General features: G+C 40.2%; 1 protein-coding gene across 2 annotated transcripts in view; it reads left to right on the forward strand.

Moving 5' to 3' along the window:
- Positions 1-600: 600 nt before the first annotated feature.
- The window catches only part of HABP4 (hyaluronan binding protein 4), a 35,328-nt gene continuing 14,990 nt past the window's right edge, over positions 601-20,938 (forward strand). Inside the window, exons 1-5 of one of the 2 annotated variants that reach the window (XM_055579013.1) lie at positions 602-1,067; positions 5,523-5,685; positions 12,385-12,546; positions 12,760-12,828; positions 14,755-14,838. In XM_055579013.1, the coding sequence (XP_055434988.1) occupies positions 707-1,067; positions 5,523-5,685; positions 12,385-12,546; positions 12,760-12,828; positions 14,755-14,838 (839 nt within the window). In that variant the 5' untranslated portion in view covers positions 602-706. Of the gene's footprint in view, positions 1,068-5,522; positions 5,686-12,384; positions 12,547-12,759; positions 12,829-14,754; positions 14,839-20,938 lie in introns of both variants that reach the window. The other variant, XM_055579014.1, reaches the window with a different exon arrangement.

Here is a 20,938-nt window from a genome sequence, read left to right on the forward strand (position 1 = left end):
TCCACCCCACCTCAGACTTGTGCACTTGCCATTACTCCTGGCCCTTGTTATCCTTCATATCTCAGCTTAACCGTCATTCCCATGGGAAAGCCTCTCCAAGCTTCTTAAGTAGGTCATAGAGAAGTCTGTGCTTTTCCTTTAGGGCACTTTTCTGCCTTAAGACTAAGATCTTCCGAAACAGGGAGCTAGTATCTCCTACAACATAACACCTTCACATAGTAAGTATACATTATATAGTTTTCTAATCAATATATACACTTCAAAGAAGAGTGGACGATGATAAATGTGGACCGAGTCTCAGAGAAAACACAAATGAGGGCCGTGACCCACCAGCATGGCCCAGCAGCCTGGACCACAAGATTCGTTGCTCCTCCCAGCAGCTCCGCCCCTTGGGTCCAGCCCCTCCCTGCTGAGTCGTGGGGCGGGGCATAGAGGTCGCCTGACGTGACAGCAGCCGGTCTCTGATTGGGCTTCCAGGCGTGCCGGCTAGGAAAGGGGGCGTGCCCTCGTGCGCTGATTGGCTGGTGGGAAGCAGCTAGGCGGGCAGCGGCGGCCGCGGTGCGGGGGCGGTCGCTGGGAGGGACGGGACTGGGCAGGGCAGGGCTGGGAGGGCAGTAGCTGCGGGTAGGATGGGTCCTCATCGCCGGCTTCGCTGAGACTCGCTCGCGTGGGCTGCCCGCGGCGGGCCCGCAGTGGCCGCGGCGGCATGAAGGGCGCTCTGGGAAGTCCTGTGGCTGCGGCTGCCGCAGGCGCCGCGATGCAGGAGAGTTTCGGCTGCGTCGTGGCCAACCGCTTCCACCAGCTGCTAGACGATGAGTCTGACCCGTTCGACATCCTGCGCGAGGCCGAACGCCGGCGCCAGCAGCAGCTGCAGCGCAAGAGGCGCGACGAGGCGGCGGCGGCGGCGGCCGGGGCTGGCAACCGCGGCGGCAGGAGCCCGGCTGGGGCCTCGGGCCACAGACCCGGCGCGGGCGGCGGCCGGAGGGAGTCCCAGAAGGAGCGCAAGAGCCTCCCGGCCCCCAGCTCGCAACAGCCAGATAGCCCAGGGGGCGGCCCGCAGCCGCCCGGTACGCGCGCCCAGCCCGGCACCTGGGTGTCCCAGGGTGGGCGCGGTGGGCGGGAGGGGAAGGAGAATGGGGTCATGGAGGTCACTCCTCCTCAGCCGCCCCAGGACCTGCTACTGCGAGACTGGGGTCGCTGGAACCTGTTCCAGAAAGGGAAGGGGGCGCTGGGAAGAGTTGACCGAAGTTAAGGGTCCCAGTGGCTGAGGAAGGTGGGAAAAAGGACAGCGTGGGGGGAGTGTCACGCCCCTTCTGGCCTTTCCCAGTCCCTTCTGGGAGCGAAGGAGAGTGCCGGCTTGGAGTAGGGGGTTTCTGAACGGTGGGACTGAGCCTTTACAAGTTGGGCAAAGTTGAGGGATATTTCTTGGGTGGTGTATGAGGGCAAACACTGGGGTCGCTGCCCCAGGGCTCTCAGATCTAAAACTAGCAGGGACCTTCTCCATCCTCCAGCCCAACCTCTGCAAGATTCGCGTCGGGAGGCGAAAAGAAGCGTCGTGGGAGGAGGGAGGGGAGCGCCTCTTAGGGAGAATGGAGGAGGGCGCACCCGGCCGTTGGGGGTGGCGGCGAGAACTCGGGGTGTGTGAAAGGATCGCCGGGGTGAGGAGCTAGGGCCTCTGTGATGGAGGGAAGGCCTAGGTGACCGCGGGGGTGGGCTGTGACGTCAGAGCCGCGAGCACAACGCGGCGGGGGTTGACGCGGGGTCCCCGGCGCCTTCCAAGCTCTGTGCCTTCACTTCACCCATCCACCTCCTTTACGGTGGCTTACAACAGTCATCCCGCACGGGTTTTTCAATACATCAAGTAGTGTTGATGGCTTGTGTAACTTGTCATTAACTCAGGCTGCTTTAAGAAAAGCGGTTTTAACCTTTTCAACAAGAATATTCAAAGTTCCCCATTCCCTGCTTAGCCAGAATGGCCAGTGCAAAGCTTGGTGTACTCCTGACTGCATCTGTGTATGGATGGTGCTTAAGAGTCGTTTCCCACCTGAACTGCTTCAGTGGTAAAGCCTCCAAGATTCCACCTGTGTTTCCTCTGTTTTCCAAAAATAAAATAGTGGTCCTAAGGTTTCCGAAAAAAAGTTTTCAGATGCATGATTCGACCACGCCAGCCAGTGTTTGGCAGTGTATTCAACTCGGCTTTACTGGCTTGTTCCATGCTTGATAAAAATTGTCAGCCCAGTCCTGAGAGAATAATTCCTGACTTGATTGTTGGGGCCTTGACTTCTGCAGCTAGGTAATGTTTACCTTTATCTGTGCAAAGTTCAGTCCAGCAATATCTCTTGAGAATCAGAAAATTAAGTTATTATAATATTGACAATTATTTTAAATGCTGTTGGGATATCCCAAGATTTCTTGATAGGCAAGTACATATATGAGCCTATTTAAACAGTGAGTGAGACTTGAGATATATTGTATATTTTGTATATGTTCTATTTTTCTCTTAAATCTATTTAGATAAATATCATAGTAATAAAAAAATTGGACAGGCTAAGCTTTATTTTTTAACAAGTGAAAATATGTATTATCTTTTAGTGAGAAACGGAATTTAGTTTTCTGTTAATGTATTGCTTTTTAACCTTTTTACTAGTAAATTTGTCATGCATTTTGTTGTATTTTAAACAATTCAGAAGTGTATGAAGTAAAGTGAAAATCCATACTTTTCTTACTGTTAACACTTTGTATTTACACATATAAATGCACAGAGCTACTTCTTTTTTTCCCCTAAATTTCAGATGTTATAAACTCAGTTGCACCCTGCATTTAGCATAATAAATAAACTTAGCATTATAATGTAGTATGCTAATAACTTTTTCTGTCAATTGTTTATAATCCAGGTCATCTGGTTTTTGAGATCTGTATTAAAGAACTTTAGTTAATTTTGTAGTTAGAATGGAAGTTTTGTAGTTCTAGTTCTTTTTCAAGTGTGTTATTTCAGAAGCAAACAGGTCATTAATTTCCATTTGTGCAGTTACTGTACTGAATTTATCTGTAATGGGTGTTAGAGAGCTTCCCTCTTAAGGTTTTGTAACCCTAATTGATAGGGACTGTACTTCTCTAACACTCAAGTTTTTAAAGTTTATTTGGCTATTAAAAGTGAATACTTAGTGTAGACAAGAGTCAAAGTCAAAACAAGTTTGACATATAACAGAAACATTAATCACAAAAGAATGTGAAAATCATGAGATTTTCCCATAGAAATAGATTTTTAATATCCTTCACTATTTAACAATATAGACCCTTACTGAAAAAATGTATTCTTTGTCTTCAGAGGCTGTTTCAGCTTTGCTTTTCCTGGCCTTTCAGAAATTCTCCAAGTCAAAGCTCAACTTTATTTCAGGGAGATTGCACTGTAAATTTTACAGTATTCTGTCTCTTTATGTGGGCTGGGGTTAGATCAGTGATCAGACTGCATATGCCAGCCTTTTATTTCGAAAGGGCTAGTAAAATTCAGTGTTTGCATTATCCACTTGGAGCTGCTGATCCAGCACAGAACGACTAGCTTCAGTTGCAGTCCTGATCTCTTAGTAGTAAGTTGTGGGAAAAACTGGACCTCTATTATCTTTGTTTTTTGGATTTTGGAAAGAAAATGAAATGTTTGCAGGGTATTGATAATTATTCTAATAAATTGCCAGGTCATATTTAATGCTTTTCAACTTATACACAGAAGCTTTGGAAGATGCTGTAGTATTAAGTATGTAGCAAATGTCATTTTAAGTTTTGAATGATGAATTCCAAATTTAATTGATACAGTTTTAAAAATAACTGAAAACTGGAAGGTTGAAATAAGCTCTTAAGTGTGGTTAAGTGGAGATATTTAGTATAAGTTATAGGTTATGGATAGGAAATTTGAAACTGTATTAAAATAACTGTTTACATTGAGGGAAAAGTATTATTATTGTTGAGGTACTTGCTGATGGCTATTATGTCATAGTCTATTACAGTTTTCAACTTGTTAGTTAACTTTCATAATAACATTTTTGCCTTACATTTTAAATGCCTCTTCCAAATTTGATCTCTCTTAGTAACATGTGTGCTCTTGGATATGGCTTTGCATACTCCTGGACAGCTGGGTATGAGTGTTAGTCTCTGTTTTGTTTCTGAAATAAAAGGATAATGCTTTATTTATGATAACATCTTTCCTGTATCCTAAACATGTCACAAGTTTAGATTGTGGCTTCAGGATTCAAATCAGATTTGAGCATTTCCTAGGTTAATGGGACGTTAACTTAAGATTGAACTTAGATCTGTTGTGTAACATTTCACATTTCAAGTAATTAACTAACAAGTAATAAATTGTACAGTTTTGTGTTAGTGATGTTGCAAACATGATTTTTGCTTTAAAATGAGATCAGTAAGCTATTGAAACTAGGTTCATATTTACATGTGCCTTCTTTATAAACTTTTGATAGAAAATATTAAATGGGAAAATAGAATACAGGTAAACATATATTCCTTAAGAGTCATGAGTATCTCCTAAGTAAGAAAGGAACCCAGTAGTTTAAATAATACCCATTAATGCAAATACATTTAATATATTTTTACAACCATACAATGAATGTGAACGGTGACTTATACCAAGAAAAATCGAAGCTACTAAAATAAAAGTTATACATAATATTTGAGATGGAGACCTACTAAATGTATACCAGGGAAGAATAAACATATTTTTGGAAGATTATTTAAGAAGTAACAATGTTCTTCATAATACATTGATTTTACCAAATAATAGATGCCTTAAGACATAGACTCTGCTGAAAATTTTTAAAGTGTCAAAACTGAGAAGGGTAAAGGGAGAACAGAGATGACTGGAGTGGCCCCAGCCCCAGGCTCCTCAGTGCCGGCCTCTCCATGGACAGGAGATACCCCTTCAAATGCTGGCCGGCCCTTACATGAGTTGGCAAATACCAACTTGGCCTCATATTTGAGAAGTGTGATTATGAGTGTATAAATCTCATCAAAGAACAGGAAAATCTGTTTTCAAATAAGAATAATTATAATGGTACAAACTATTTAAAAATGAAAAGTTTATTAGGTAATGAATGATAAACTATAGGTGGGATTCCAAACACAGGGTATTTGTCTTTTACTTTTCTGGAAAGACCTTAACTACCATGTTTTGATAAAGCTGCTCTTGTGAAATGTAGTTGATATATATCTTCAATAGCTATCACAAAGTCATTGTGAGACACTTTTAATTGTAGGTTAGTTGGTATAGTTTATCTTATCATATTTTCTAGGACATAAGGGAAAGCATATGCTTCAATGGTAATGTCAAAGTTTTATTAAAAGACAACTCTGGGCAGTAGTAATATCAGCAACTTTTTTTCCTCTCTGAAGTTTTTCAAACTTCCCAAATATTCCTATGACATTGATTTCTAGAAAAGTGAAATTTAAAAGTACCTGTAATAATGTGCTGCTGCAGACTTTGGTTCTAGTTCTTCCCTTTGATTTCTCCTTCTCAGGCCAGAAGCGAACTCCCAGAAGAGGGGAGCAACAAGGATGGAGTGATAGCCGAGGGACAGAGGTGACGCTTGATAGAGCAGAGCGGAGATCCTACAGGGAATATCGACCCTATGACACCGAGAGGCAGGCGGATTTTACACCTGAGAAGTTTACAGATGAAAAGTAGGTACTGCAGACCTCAGCTTGGAGGGTTGGAGGAACCAGAAGGATTTTCAGAGGACTATGAGCCTTTGCAAACTTTTGGTGGTGCCAGTCCTGGGAATAGTTTGCCAATCTAAGTAACAAATCATACGGCTTTAGGTAACACATGAAGGATCTTCCATTGGTTCAGGAAATGATTACAAAATAAAAAGTGGATAATTTACTGATAACTTTGAAAGACATTCTTATAACAAACTCTACAGGAGTATGCTAAATTTTCTTTTGAAGTTTAGGCCAGAGGTATAATTATGTTCTTGATTTAGTAGAACTAATTTGGACCACTAATGAATTTAAACAAATTTATGATGAAATTTGACCAAAAAACTGATAGAATGTGTAATGCCAGTTTAAGGCTTCCATGCCTTCTCTAGAGAGTGCTCTGACCTGGAAGATGGTCTCAGGCTGATACAGTCTGAGTAACATGGCAGTATGTGGGCTATCATACCCACCTGAACGCAGGAAGCAGTTCTTAATGTCTTATGCTTAGTATTAACAGGATGGATACTTGCTGCCTCAAGTTTTTAATTATTAAACCTACATAGCACTGGATTTAGGTTAAAACAAAACTACTTGTGAATCACATTTAAAGGAATAGAAAGTTTAAAAAGCTAAAAGAGACTAGAATAATGTACAGTTTAATGTCAAGGGATCTGTTGTTCCCAAAGTCTTTTAACTTCTTGACTATGTATTTCATCACACATTCAAAACAGAGATGGTATATCTGCCACCATGTTAGAGGATGAAGGCAAGAGAAAGGTTTAATTCTGCTTTTTGGGGGTGATTAGTTCAAATTAGCTATGCAACCACTATAGTCTGCTTGCTTACAGAAAGCCTTCTAGATCAGAGCTGCTTATTGGGGAAGCATTTGTGTATTTTCCCCCTACTTCAGGGACTTATTCTGTGGAAATAAATTATAACTCAAATTTCCAGCTTTTTTAGTAGCAAAATTATGAGTTTTTTTTAAAGGATAAGTCTTTATATATTAACATGAAAAAAATGCCTTATTGAGGGATGATTTACAGAAAGTTGCAAGAATTGTATAAGAAATCCCCATATATCCTCGTCCAGATTCTCCAAAAACTTTTTACCACCTTTTCTTTATCATGCTCCTCCCTTCCTCTCTCCCCCTCTTTCTCCTTTTCTCTCTCTGTTACACACACACACACACATATCTTTTTTCTTTGGCTTTTGAGAGTAAGATGCAGGAATGTTTCCTAAAAACATGGTTCAGTTATCAAACTTATTAACGTTGCTGCAATACTTATTATCTAATTATCTGAATCATGTAATCTATAGACTACTCAAACTGTACCAATTGTCCTATTAATATCCCTTTCAGTTCAGTTCAGTCGCTCAGTCGTGTCTGACTCTTTGCAACCTCATGAGTTCACCCAAACCCATGTCCATCGAGTTGGTGATGCCATCCAGCCATCTCATCTTCTGTCATCCCCTTCTCCTCCTGCCCCCAATCCCTCCCAGCATCAGAGTCTTTTCCAATGAGTCAACTCTTCACATGAGGTGGCCAAAGTATTGGAGTTTCAGCTTCAGGATCAGTCCTGCCATTGAACACCCAGGACTGACCTCCTTTAGGATGGACTGGTTGGATCTCCTCGCAGTCCAAGGGACTCTCAAGAGTCTTCTCCAACACCACAGTTCAAAAGCATCAATTCTTCAGTGCTCAACTTTCTTCACAGTCCAACTCTCACATCCATACATGACCACTGGAAAAACCATAGCCTTGACTAGATGGACCCTTGTTGGCAAAGTAATATCTCTGCTTTTTAATATGCTAGCAAAAGAAAAAAATCAGTTCACAGTCCAGGAATATGCATTATATTTACTTATTTAGGCTGCTTTGGGTCTTTGTTGTGGTACATGGGGGCTTCTCTCATTGGGGCACACGGGCTTCTCATTGCAGAGCATGGGCTCTAGAGTGCATGGGCTCTCCAGCTGGGCTTAGTTGCCCCATGGCTTAGTTCCCCCTGACCAGGGATTGAACCCACATCCCCTGCATTAGAAGGCAAATTCTTAACCACTGTATTGCCAGCGAGGTTCCGTGTATTGCATTTAGTCTTAAGACAGCTCTTTAGTTTTTCATTTATTTATGGAGTTGACATTTTTGAAGAACATGAACCAGTTATTCTGTAGAACAGTCCGGAGTTGAATTTGCCTGCTGTTTCCTCATGAGACAAGGTCCTGCATTTTGGCAGGGATACAGTAGAAGTGTGATGTCTGTGTCCTTCCCAGTGTATCATATTAGAAATATGTAGGAAATGTTTACTTTCAAGGAAATTTGAAAATATATTTTGTGAAGTCTTGTAGTATCAGAAAAGATAATTTTCCTCTTTTCTTAAAAAATACTTTTCATTTGATAAACAGCCATAAGATCTTTAATAAAAATAATTTTATAGTCACTTTAGAAAATTCAGAAAATGAATAAAATTAAAAAAAAATTTAAACCACTCTTTTACCATTTGAGGTGACTACAGTTTAACTCTTCACCAGTGCATATACACTGAGTACTATATATTCTTTCTTTTCCACTTGACAAGTAGAAGTCATTAACGATGATGTCATGGACAGTGTTGGTGAGCATTTCTAATGGTTCTGTTATGATCTTTTGTTTGGAGTATTATAATGTAATTATTCCATTAGCGTTGGATCTTTGCTCAGCTTTCAGCTTTTTGCTTCATGAATAATACTCAGTGAGCAGACTTTTACCCATACAAGGCCTTTCCTAGATGTGGTTCTTAAAGTAGGAGTCCCAATTAGGGTCTTAAAGCAGTGGTTTTCCACTGTGTATCATGTCTCCAAATCTGGGACCCAGTTGGTACTTCAGTGTGAGGTTGGATTGGTACCTGTAGAGTGAAACAAACAAAAATTGGAGGGGACTATTAATGCATAGTGACAAATCACCATGCTGGTAACATGGCAGTTTATTCTGTTGCTGTTAATAGTAATCTATAAGAGTATTTCTCATAGCACTTTTTGTAGACTTCAGTATGATAAAATTTGATATCTATATATCTTTATTGGGCATGTTTATTGTGTATAGGATTTCGATAATCTTAACAGACTACTTAATTCAGTCCTCTCAATTTATGGATAAGTATATACCCAGAGTTTTAGTGGCATGGATTTTTATTCCCCTAGAGCAGAACATAGTTTTCACATAGAAGCAACAGCCATGGATGGTGCTGCAAGTAACTGTCGTGTGGCTTAGGTACAGAGATCAGCCGTGTCACTTGTATATATTCTGGGAATGCAGCTACTGTTTTTAATGCAGTAAGAATTTTTCTTTATTCTCCAAATGATGAACTCTTAAGTACACTCTTAGAACAGACTGTTAGGAAATTAGTCTGGACAATTATTCTGACTCCATATAGTTTGATTCTTTCTTTGGCTCTTTCTGCAGTTTACTTCTGGTCATTTAAAGTCAGCTCCAGTCCTAAAAGAATCACTTACTCAGAAGTCTAAATTTTTTTCTTCCTCACCAGGAAGAATTTTTAAAACTTGTTCAGTTCAGTTGCTCAGTCATGTCCGACTCTTTGCTACCCCATGGACTACAGCATGCCAGGCTTCCCTGTCCATCACCAACTCCTGGAGCCTTAAAACTTGTAGTAAAATGATAAAGAATCTGCCTGTCAATGTGGGAGATGCAAGAGATGCAGGTTCGATCCCTGGGTCAGAAAGATCCCTTGGAGTAGGAAATGGCAACCCAGTCCAGTATTCTTGCCTGGAAAATGCCATGGACAGAGGAGTCTGGTGGGCTACAGTCCGTGGGGTTGCAGACTTGGACACAACTGAACATGCACACATGATGATGCATCACATGTTTTAAGCGTACAGTGCAGGGACGTTAAATACATTCTAATTGTTGTGCAACCGTCACCACTATCCATCTCCAGAAAATTTTCATCTTCCCGTTATACCCATTAAACATTAACTCCCAATTCCTCCCTCCATAAACTTCATTCCCTTTACCTGTAAAACCTGTACTCGTGTCTACTTATTAGGATTACGGTAAGAGAGTAGATTACAGGGATATAATAGATGGGGAAACTGGAAACAGCGAGAGACTTTATTTTTTTTGGCTCCAAAATCACTGCAGATGGTGACTGCAGCCATGAAATTAAAAGACACTTACTCCTTGGAAGGAAAGTTATGACCAACCTAGACAGCCTATTAAAAAGCAGAAACATTACTTTGCTGACAAAGGTCCGTCTAGTCAAGGCTATGGTTTTTCCAGTAGTCATGTATGGATGTGAGAGTTGGACTATAAAGAAAGCTGAGCACTGAAGAATTGATGCTTTTGAACTGTGGTGTTGGAAAAGACTCTTGAGAGTCTCTTGGACTGTGAGGAGATCCAACCAGTCCATCCTAAAGGAGGTCAGTCCTGAGTGTTCATTGGAAGGACTGATGTTGAAGCTGAAACTCCAGTACTTTGGCCACCTGATGAGAAGACATGACTCATTTGAAAAGATGCTTTTCCTGATGCTGGGAAAGATTGAGGGGAGGAGGAGAAGGGGACGACAGAGGTTGAGATGGATGGATGGCATCACCAACTCAATTGACATGAGTTTGGGTAAACTCCGGGAGTTGGTGATGGACAGGGAGGCCTGGCATGCTGCAGTCTATGGGGTCACAAAGAGTCGGACACGACTGAGTGATTGAACTGAATTGAACTGAGAAGTGGGATGGGACGGTTGGCCCAGTGCAATATTGTTTTCTTTTTGCTTGTATGTCATGATAAAGCTTCCTAAGTGGAGTCGAGGATTCCTCAATGCTTACCAACCTATAAAAAAATAGAGGATATCTTTTATAAGAAGGGAATTATAAGGAAGCACTTGAGAATACTTTTAATTGGGATGAGGTAGAGGTGGGGTAAACCTGTGGGATAAAGAAAAATTATTTAAGGGATTAGAATAAACCAGACCACAAAGCTGTTTTGGGGACCAGTTTCAGTTACTATCATATTTTTAATGAATTTGTTATTTTATCAGTATCTGATCTAGATTTCATGTACATTTAAACCTAATTTTTACTCGTATTATTTTCCACATATGGTTTTATGCTTCATTTCCTCTCAGTTTTTAGGTAGACTCCTTTTATGGCCCTGTCCAGCTTCCCGGTTAAGAACTTACAGTTACTTTTCATTTATTATTGTTTTAGAACTCTGCTTTAGATATTTACTGTAATGAGGAATCATATTCTACAACAGTCTCCATTTAAAATTTTGGTTTTGGTCAGAGGAGGTGGGAGACAGAAAAAGCCAACTTGGGGATCAGTGCTTCTGTATTTTTTCATCTTTTTGAGTAAGGAGAATTGTGAACTTTGTGTGTTTTTATCCACGATCTATAGTAGCTTTTTAAGGTAACATTTTCAGCCCTAAAAGTAGACTGAAATACATCTCCAGTTCTGGTGTTTGAGCCACCAATGTCGCTCGATTTCAGTAAGTAATTTGTTGCTTTCAATGTTTTTCAAAGTCTTAACAAATTAGAAATATATATAATTTATCTTATTAACGTAAGGTTTAACAATGAAAAAGATCAGATTCTTCCTGCAGAAGCTTTGAGTCTGGTGGAGGAGAAACAAGTCCCTATAAAGAGTGACTGTGACCTGGTGGCAGCCGAGAGCAGAGTGAGGAGAAGCGCACAGTCAGGCCCTGGATCCAGGGGGTGTGGCGGGGGAAGAGTGAGAAAAGGCAGATTCTTTGGATACTTCTGTGATGTGAGTTAGGGACCACAGGGGAGCACAACACTAATCCCTTGGTTAGTGTTGGTCATGTATCTTCAGGGACATGAGGTGACACGGAGAAATGTCCAGGAAGTAACTGTCTTTATGACCTGGAATCAGAGAGACCCCCAAATGAGAGACACAGGGGCACATGAAAGGGTCACATATCAATAGCATAGAGATGAGGATGGTGTGTGCAGGAGTGGGGAGGCGGGAATGTTGATATTCTTAGACAGATGGGTGGGTATCCAGAAGAAGGGTATCCAAGACATGTTCCTTAAAAAGACAAGGTATGGGACCTTTTTTTTTTTTTTAATTTTATTTTATTTTTAAACTTTACAATATTGTATTGGTTTTGCCAAATATCGAAATGAATCCGCCACAGGTATACATGTGTTCCCCATCCTGAACCCTCCTCCCTCCTTTCTTTATATGTGATTGCAGTCCCTGGCTCCAAGAAGTCGAATTGGGTGCCCAAGAAGCAGGATGAGTACCTTGTGAATGTTTGGATGTTACCTATTGCAAAAAGAACTTTTTAAGGACAAACAGGGAAAGGGAAGCCAGAAAGAGCAGAGGAAAACTAGTGGTTGGCAGTATCAAATGATGCATAGGGGTCAAATGACCTAGAGACAGAAGTGGCTACTGGATTTAACAACAAGGACATCATCTTCAGCTATTTTCCTCATCTGTGGGCACTAGTTATAATGAATAAACTGTATGCCAAGAGCACACAACAGTATCAAAGGTGGTATGTGCTCAGTAAAATTTAACTATTAATTTATTATTCAAGCCACAACATATGTTCTTTCCAACATACTGTAGCCATAATGAACTTCTAGAATTTTTTTTTCCTCAAAAAAAAAAAAAAAAGCCTTAGCCCTTTAATTCAGTTCACCACTTTTTATGGTACTCATTTCTTCCTAGACCAATTGACAGGTTTGATCGAGACAGACCACTGAGAGGACGTGGAGGCCCAAGAGGGGGCATGCGAAGCAGAGGCAGAGGTGGTCCTGGGAACAGAACTTTTGACGGTTTTGACCAGAGAGGGAAACGAGAATTTGACAGATATGGTGGGAATGATAAAATGTAAGTTTCTTTGTAATGCTGTTGTCTCTTTAAGATCTTGATGTAATATATGGTGTGAATCTGTTGTGTGTTAATATTTAGTTGACTTTATATTAGTATGCAATTATTCCTGAGGGAGCTGATCCTGGGACAGCTTTTCTGATCAACTTTTCTAATTTGGAGATTGACTGGAGACAGGTTTCTAGTTTAAGGGAATACTTTTTCTTTGTCTAGAGCAATCAGAACTGAAGACAACATGGGTGGATATGGAGTTCGCACCTGGGGATCAGGTAAAGATACCAGGTATGGTGCAAATATGTATCTTCTGTGAACCTGCAATTAAGTGGAAATATCTGGACCTTTATTTGCCTGTCTTGAAGATTATGTCCTCTGTGGTATGCTTGTGGTGTCTTTAGACTTGTGTGCTTTATATAGAAATTGAATTTAAGCTTTTGTTTCATGAGATAACTTTTAAAAACAGGTTTGCTCTATTGTAGTTAGCTTTGAAACCACTTTCAAAATTCTTTTGTCTTATTTAGCCAAGTAAATTTGTATATTTGTTCATATCCCAAGCACATGGCACTGTATATTTACCTATGCGTCTGATTGCTTTTTTAAATTACTAGATATTCTATACTTTATTTCTCTGTGACCTTCCAAAGTTTTTATATATATTGCATCTTGATCCTATAAAATTATTTGCAGATCCAAGCTCAATGACAAGTTCCACCTGAGGTTCAAATCTGGCATTTCTCTGAGGTTTTATGGTATCTCAGATTTGAACCGGTTTTGCTATTTAGGGGAGGTACTTGGTTCTGCTGTTTCTGTTATTACAGGGCTGCAGGGAATATGAGGAATGAGTTGCCCTAGGATGTGTTGTAGGGCAAGCTTTACACAAGTTTGAAGGCTTGAGGAGATCAAGACTTCCACATTTCTTCTTTTGAAGAATTAAATTTTTTACATAAATTTATTTTTCTTAAATTTTTATCCTTAAAAATAAATGTATACGATAACAGCAAATATAAAGTTAGATTTACTACCATTGCATATCTGTGTTGTCCTTGAAAAGAAACTTGTTAAATGTTTACAGATCTTTTCATTTTATTTTACTGTGATAATATATTTTTTAAAATGTACAAGTACCTTCTGAATCATCTGATTTACCACCTTATTTAATACTACCACCTCATTTCAGTTTGCATTTCAATTTAAAATCATTTTGGCTCCAAATGATTGATTACTCTAAGAGGTAAGCATTGGCCTTGGAAGAGACCAAAACATGCTCCTAGTAGGTGGTATGTCCCAATGTTAAAATGACGCATATCCCAGGGCGCTTACTTTAGATTGGTTTGTGAGTTACAAAGTCAAAGCTCTTAGGTGGTAATAATCTGTAATTGAATGTTTTTTTGTAGCATAAGACTTTAAATTCTTATTTAATACACTGAGATTTTGATTTGCCACCATGATATAGTCCAGTCGTGTGCTTAGTCACTCAGTCATGTTCAATTCTTTGCGACCCCATGGACTGTAACCCGCCAGGCCCCTCTGGGTTTCATGAGAATGAAATTTCTTTTGCTAATATTTTTTTAAAAAGCAATAGTCATATAGGATTAATATCAACATAAAAATTAAGATTATTATGCTGTTAAAATTCAAATTGCTTTTCATTGTGCTCTAATTTCTAATCTGTAGATTGTATATTTAGATGTGACAGTATATAAATTAATGTTTCAAAGCCTTATTTTTCTGGTAATCTGGTAATTACACCTTTTTGTAATCCTACACATTCCTTTTTATGGAATGTTTCCACTTTCTTGCCATTTTTTAAAGTTTGATAAAGTTTGATAAGATAGGCATATTCTTATCTATTATAAGTCATTGAAGACTTACACGTTAAGAATTTTTATGGTTCCTGTTAATATTTGGAATTTCCTAGGATAATAACAGATTTGAATAGTTGTTCTGGTCCTTTCCAATATGTTTTTAATTTTAGTCCATCAATAAAAACTTGTATTTATCAAATACTTTTACATTTTTGGAAATAATTTATATGGATTAGCAATTAAGAGCATTTTTTTCTCTTTTTATTTTGATGTGGGTTACTTGTATGTACATATTAATTTCTTGAGGGAAAAAGGGCATTAAAGTGTGTTTATTTCTGTCTTGAATATAGAAGGTCATTGATGTAAACAGATTTGTTTGACTAGACTGGTTCTTGCCGCTTTGCAGTGACACGGACCCGACTGCCCCCATGGAAGAGACCACAGTGGTGGAGGAGTCCCTGGGCCCTCTGGAGGATGAATCTCCAGCTAAGTGGGTATTTCATTCATTTTCCCCATTGGGTTGTTGGTCTTTTTCTTAAAGATTTATAAGAAGTCTTCATAGAACAGGAAGCTCAGTCTTTTGTCATATCACAGAGGATTGATCTTAATGTGTTAATGAATAATCAAACTAATTAATTCAAATCATCAGCAGCCTGTACTGTAATTAGTTTCTCTCTCTCAGTACCCCCATGTTTTGTCCTTTTATTTTCTTCTGGTCCCTCCTTCCCTCTTTTCTTCATGGAGCTTAGTTCCTTAGTCCATCTCTAGCACCCTTGCCCTTGGGGTCTATGAGTACCTTGCTAGCAGAATCCACCTCCTGGACAACTGATAGCCATCTGCCATCTCTCTACTTGCACCCACAGATTGAGTACTGCAAGTCCCTCAGCAGGCTGATGGGAACTCCTGTAAATTCCCCATCACCGCATTTTGAGATGAGCCCTCAACACTGCCCAGCAATGCCCATTTCTTGGATTCACTCTTTCCCCCAACCCACTACAATGACTGGTTCAGTTCTTGTCCCCTCAAAGCCCTGACACTGCTTCCCACTTTCTCCTTCTTCTATCCTTCCAACATTCACACCTCCTCTTTCATTTTCTGAGTACAACTTTGCTTCCTATGCCACAGAGAAATTAGAAGCCATCAGATGGGAACTTCACACTCTCCTGGGCTTCTTTCCTCATGGTAAAATAGAGTCTCACCATCAACCTCTTCAGCCTTTGGTTCGTATTTCCTTCTGACTTCACTGAAATCTCAGTTAGCTCTTTCCTTTTCAGACATACTCACCTTCTTCCCGCCAAATCTGGTCTTCCAGTCAGCATTTTATATGTGCTAAGTCTCTCTTGTTTTAAGCCTCTTGTTGCCCCTACATTCTCATCCACCTTCCTTTTTGGGGTTGTGTGCACTCTTTCTTCATTTCTTCCCCTTCATTTCCCCTTCATTTCATCCTCACTTCACTCCAGGTCTGACTCTGTCCTCACCACTCTTTTGAAATAGTCATCACATATCTCCAGACCTAACAGATATTTCAGTCTACAACTTTCTTGATCTCTCAGAACATTTGACTTTACAAGCATACCTCAGAGATATTGTGGGTTTGATTCCAAACCACCTCATTAAAGCTAATATCACAATAAAGCGAGTCACACAACAGTTTTTGGTTTCCCAGTGCATGTAAAAATCATGTTTACACTATAGTGTAGTCTATTACGTGTACAATAGCATTGTGTCTAAAAAAACCAATGTGCGTACCTTAAGTTAAAAATACTTTATTGCTAAAAGATGCCATCATTGGTGTCTTCAGTGGGTTATAATATTTTTGCTGGTGGAGGGTCTTGCCTTGATGTTGTTGCTGGTGACTGATGGAGGTGGTGGTTGTTGAAGGTTGGGGTGACTACGCAGTTTCTTAAAATAAGACAACAACGAAGCTTGCCATATTGATTGACTCTTCATTTGAACACTTTGAGGCCATTATAGAGTTATTAGTTGGCCTAATTTCAATATTATTGTGTCTCAGGGAATAGGGAGGCACCAGGAGAGAGATGGAAAGACCAGTTAGTGGAGCAGTCAGAACCACAGATAGCAGTTACTCATTATGTTCATTGTCTTATGTGGGTGCAATTGGTGGCATTCCAAAGCAATTACAGTAGTAATGTCTGTGGATCTTGGGTCACAGATTACCATGACAAATATAATAGTAATGAAAAGTTGGAAAGATTTCGAGAATTACCAAAGTGTGACGCAGAGACATCAAGTGAGCAAATACTATTGAGAAAGTAGTGCTGCTAGCCTGGGCTGCCACAGATATTTAATATGTTAAAAAGGCAGAATCTGGGAGCTCAACCCAGTGCTCTGTGACAACTTAGAGGGGTGAGATGGCATGGGAGATGGGAGGGGGATTCAGGAGGGAGGGAACATATATATACCTGTGGTTGATTCATGTTGATGTATGGCAGAGGCCAACACAATATTGTAAAGCAATTATCCTCCAATTAAAAAAAAAACAAACAGAAGGTTTAAAAAAAATAAAATTTTGTGAAAATCAAACAAAAAAGGCAGACTCTGTGAAGCACAATAAAACAAGGTATGCCTGTGTTGATTTCCACTTAACCACAACCATCAGTTCCTCCCTTGCAGGCTCAACCTTGTCTTCTGCTCTTTTAGAATGTTGAGTTCTTCAGGGCTCTGCCTTAGACCCTCTTCTGTGTGTCTGATGTCTGTTTCTAACGTCTCATGCACTCCTGCAGCTTGAATTGTCGTTTATCTCCTGACTCCGGAACATATACCTCTGGCTCCAACCTTCAATATGGATTCTAGGCCCGTGTGTCCATCTGTCTCCTGGACACCTCCCCATCGGCATCCCATATGCACCTCATGCCCACCGTGGCCAGAACTGAGGTCCACAGACCCCATGTGTGCTTAGTCACTGTGTGCTTAGTCACTCAGTCGTGTTCAACTCTTTGCAACCCCATGGACTGTAGCCTGCCCGGATGCTCTGTCCATGGGGATTCTCCAGGGAAGAATACTGGAGTGGGTTGCCATGCCCTCCTCCAGGGGATCTTCCCAACTCAGGGATAGAACCCAGCTCTCCCTGCATTGCAGGCAGATTTTTTACCGTCTGTGCCACCAGGGAAGCCCCCATTCTCATTAGGTGTTTCTGTCTTTCAGAACAGCATCAGCACTTATTCAGTTGCATAAACCAGAAACCTAGGAGTCATTCTTGAGATTTCCTTCTTCCTGACCCGCTGTCTCTCCAGAATCCAATCTGTCACTCTACCCTGAGGATTTGTACCTTTTTGTATCTACCATCTCCACTCACCACCTTAGTCTCAGCTACTTCTGTCTGTTCTCTCACCAGAGCTCCTAAGGGGGCTCCCTGTATTCTCAGCTTCTATCAACCTGTTCCACACCAAAGTGGCTTTCACTCTGCCATTCTGATCGGCGTGCTCCCACTAAGACCTACCCCCAGTGGCTTCCTGTCCTTTTTCTGTCCCTTGCCTTGACCTGCGCAGTCCTGCATGGCCTGACCCCCAAAGAGCCCTCAAGTTCAACACGCCTATGCCTTCTCCACATGTTTACCACATGACCCTTTTTCTTGTTCGCAAGCACCTTTCTCTAGCTCCTAACCATACCTGCCAAAAAGCTTTCACAAGTGCTGTTTTCTTGTTTTTCTATACTTCTCTTCTACAGCCCCTTCACCTATTTATTTAACTCTTACTCATCCTTCCACTGTGAAGAGGCAGGGTATCAAGTGGTTAAGAGCAGAGACTCTGGGCCAGTGTTCTGGGTTCAAATCCCAGCTCTGCCATTTACTAGTTTGGGCAAGTTATTTCATCTTTTTGTGCCTCAGTTCTTTTCATCTGTAAAATGAGAATAATAATAGTCCTTACATCTGAAGGCTGTCAGAAGTGTTGGTTGGGTGTGCATGAGTTTCATGTAGGGTGGGGCCAGCTATATAAATATCTACTATTATTATTGTTATTTAGAAGAGTAAAGTGCTGCAATGATTGATGATTGTGAAAGCTGTTAATTTACTATTCAGAACAACTAAGAAGTGTATTTAATTAAAGAAATAGATTAATAGTCATATGAATATTTAGACAGTGAGTTAACTAAGGAAATAGATCAACAGTGTATATGAATGTTAAGAAGTGAGTTAACTAGATACCCTCAGAAAAATTGGATCCTTTTGGAGCCGGTAAACCATTATACAAGTTCAGATAATGTAAGGCAGAATAATAGTAAATTATAGCATAATTATAATCTTTAGAATTAATTGAGGTATTCTAGCATTCATAGTGTTAGACAAAATCTTTCAATTAAATCAGTTATTCTGAAAGACAAAATAAATACTTAATGATTCTGGTGGCAGTCTCACTGTCTGCAATATCCTGGTGGAGCTAGTCAGCAAATCTCTCTCTCTGCTGACCATGGTGGACAGTGAGCACCCATTTAGATTTGCAGGAGCTTCAGTGCACAGCAGCTGTGCTCTAGTTGCTGAGCACACTGAGAAATTCGTGTCTCTGCACTGCCTTGTCAAATTTTAAAATTATTACTACTAACATTTCTAATAATACAATTACAGTTTTTTATAGTTTCAAAATTAGGCTTGTAAATACATCTTAGGATGGAGATGCTCTCTGGTCTCAGCTTTGTCTGGATATTGATCAAGCCAGAATGTATATTCAGTGAGACTCTTGGTTTCATACTTCACGCTGTGCCCAGTTGTGTCTGAATCTTTGCACCCTGTGGACTGTAGACTTCTGCTTCTCTGCCCTTGGAATTTTCCAGGCAAGGATACTGGAGTGTAGTGCCATTTCCTATTCCAGGGGATCTTCCCGACCCAGGAATCAAACCTGCATCTCTTGGGGTCTCCTGAATTAGCAGGCAGATTCTTTACTACTGTGCCACTTAGTTGGTAAATTTAATATACCCTCAACATATGCTCAAAGCTATGACCCAGAGTACATACATTTTCCTCAAATTGGACACATTTTGTTGACAATTATATGTGTTATGACCTTCCTTCCTAGATCGTTACAGAAGTATTATATGTTTCTTGTCTTGTGGTGTGCTAATGTCCGAGGATACCTGTGACAACTAACTGTGTTTTGCTTTAAAAATAAATTGAACATTTACCGAGCATTTTTGGTATGCCAGTAACTGCGCTAAGTGCTTCTATGGTTTAACTCACTTAATCTTTTGCTGCTTGTAAAGGAGAAGGTACTGTTAATTATTCTAATGCTGAGACATATAGGTTAGACAACTTAGTTTTTGTAGGTAGCAGAGCCAGAATTTGAACCAGATCTCGTAGCACAAACATTCATGTTCTTAACTGTACTAAGTGGCACATGCGTGCTCTGTTGTATCTGACTCTTTGAGACTCTGTGGGCTGTAGCGTGCCAGGCTCCTTTGTCCATGGAATTTTCCGGGCAGGAATACTGGTGTGGGTTGTCATTTCTTTCTCCAGGGGATCTTCCCAACCCAGAGATCAAACCTGCGTCTCTTGCCTTGACAGGTGGATTCTTTACCACTGAACCACCTGAGAAGCCCTATACTGAGTGCTAGGAAAGGTTAAGAGTGCCATTTAGATGAACTTGCTATTAAGAACTGCAAATGGGAGAAGGTGGTTCTGTAAGCAGGGAAAGAGCTACCAGGATCACTGAGGATTTGCCTATTCAGTAATATGGATCAACAACTGCCCCTTCCATCCTTAAAAATTATTAACCATGAGAAGAGAATGGTGAGGAAGCATTATTACAAAATATCTGCTATGAATTATTTTGTACTTTGTTTCCAAGCATATTGGCTTAGACAATGAAGATTATTATGTACTGAGTTTTCTTAATGCAGGACTATAGCTCTTTAAAAATTTTTATAGCAAATTTATAAGGAACTCAAAGTTTATCATGAAATTCTCTTCCCTTTCATTGGAAGGAGGTAGGTGGTATTATTTACATGTTAGATTAGATCCATGTGCTCCAGTCAGGTATTCATTGAGTAAAGTTTTATGTCTAGAACCCACTTTTCCTCGATTCACATTTTCACATATTCAGGTGAAAAGATAACTGTCTGAATGGAGGTTTCGACATTTGAATTGAAGATTTGTATGCTTTCTCTGTCCATATCTCAACTGTCTTCCATCTAAGCATTTTTTCTGCCGTCTTATTCCCTACATAGCATAGAGGCTGAATGTGGGCTTTGGAGATAGAATGACTGCATGTGAAACTTGTTAGCTATTTGTTAGCTGTATGATCTCCCTTCTTGATTTTTTTATCTGTAAAATGGAGCTGTTAATTTTATCTAACTTGTGGGATTAATTATCACAGGCAAATTAATGTAAAGCACTTTGAAGAGCATTTGGCACCCAGTAAACATGCAGTGAATGTTAGCATTATTACCCACTTATTTCTACATAAAGGTAACTGTTGTTAAAACAGCTATTTCTTCTGTAATTTCACTCATTTAGAAATAAAATGTTTTATTATCAATTTTACATATAGCATTGTTCTCAAGTCATACATTTGACACCTTATGTTTATAAGCAGTTTTGATGGAAAATTCTCTCCAAAATTTTTCTGTCATAAACCAGA

Source organism: Bubalus kerabau, chromosome 4 (genome assembly GCF_029407905.1).
Source record: "Bubalus kerabau isolate K-KA32 ecotype Philippines breed swamp buffalo chromosome 4, PCC_UOA_SB_1v2, whole genome shotgun sequence".
In the NCBI taxonomy this organism is placed as follows: Eukaryota; Metazoa; Chordata; class Mammalia; order Artiodactyla; family Bovidae; genus Bubalus; species Bubalus kerabau.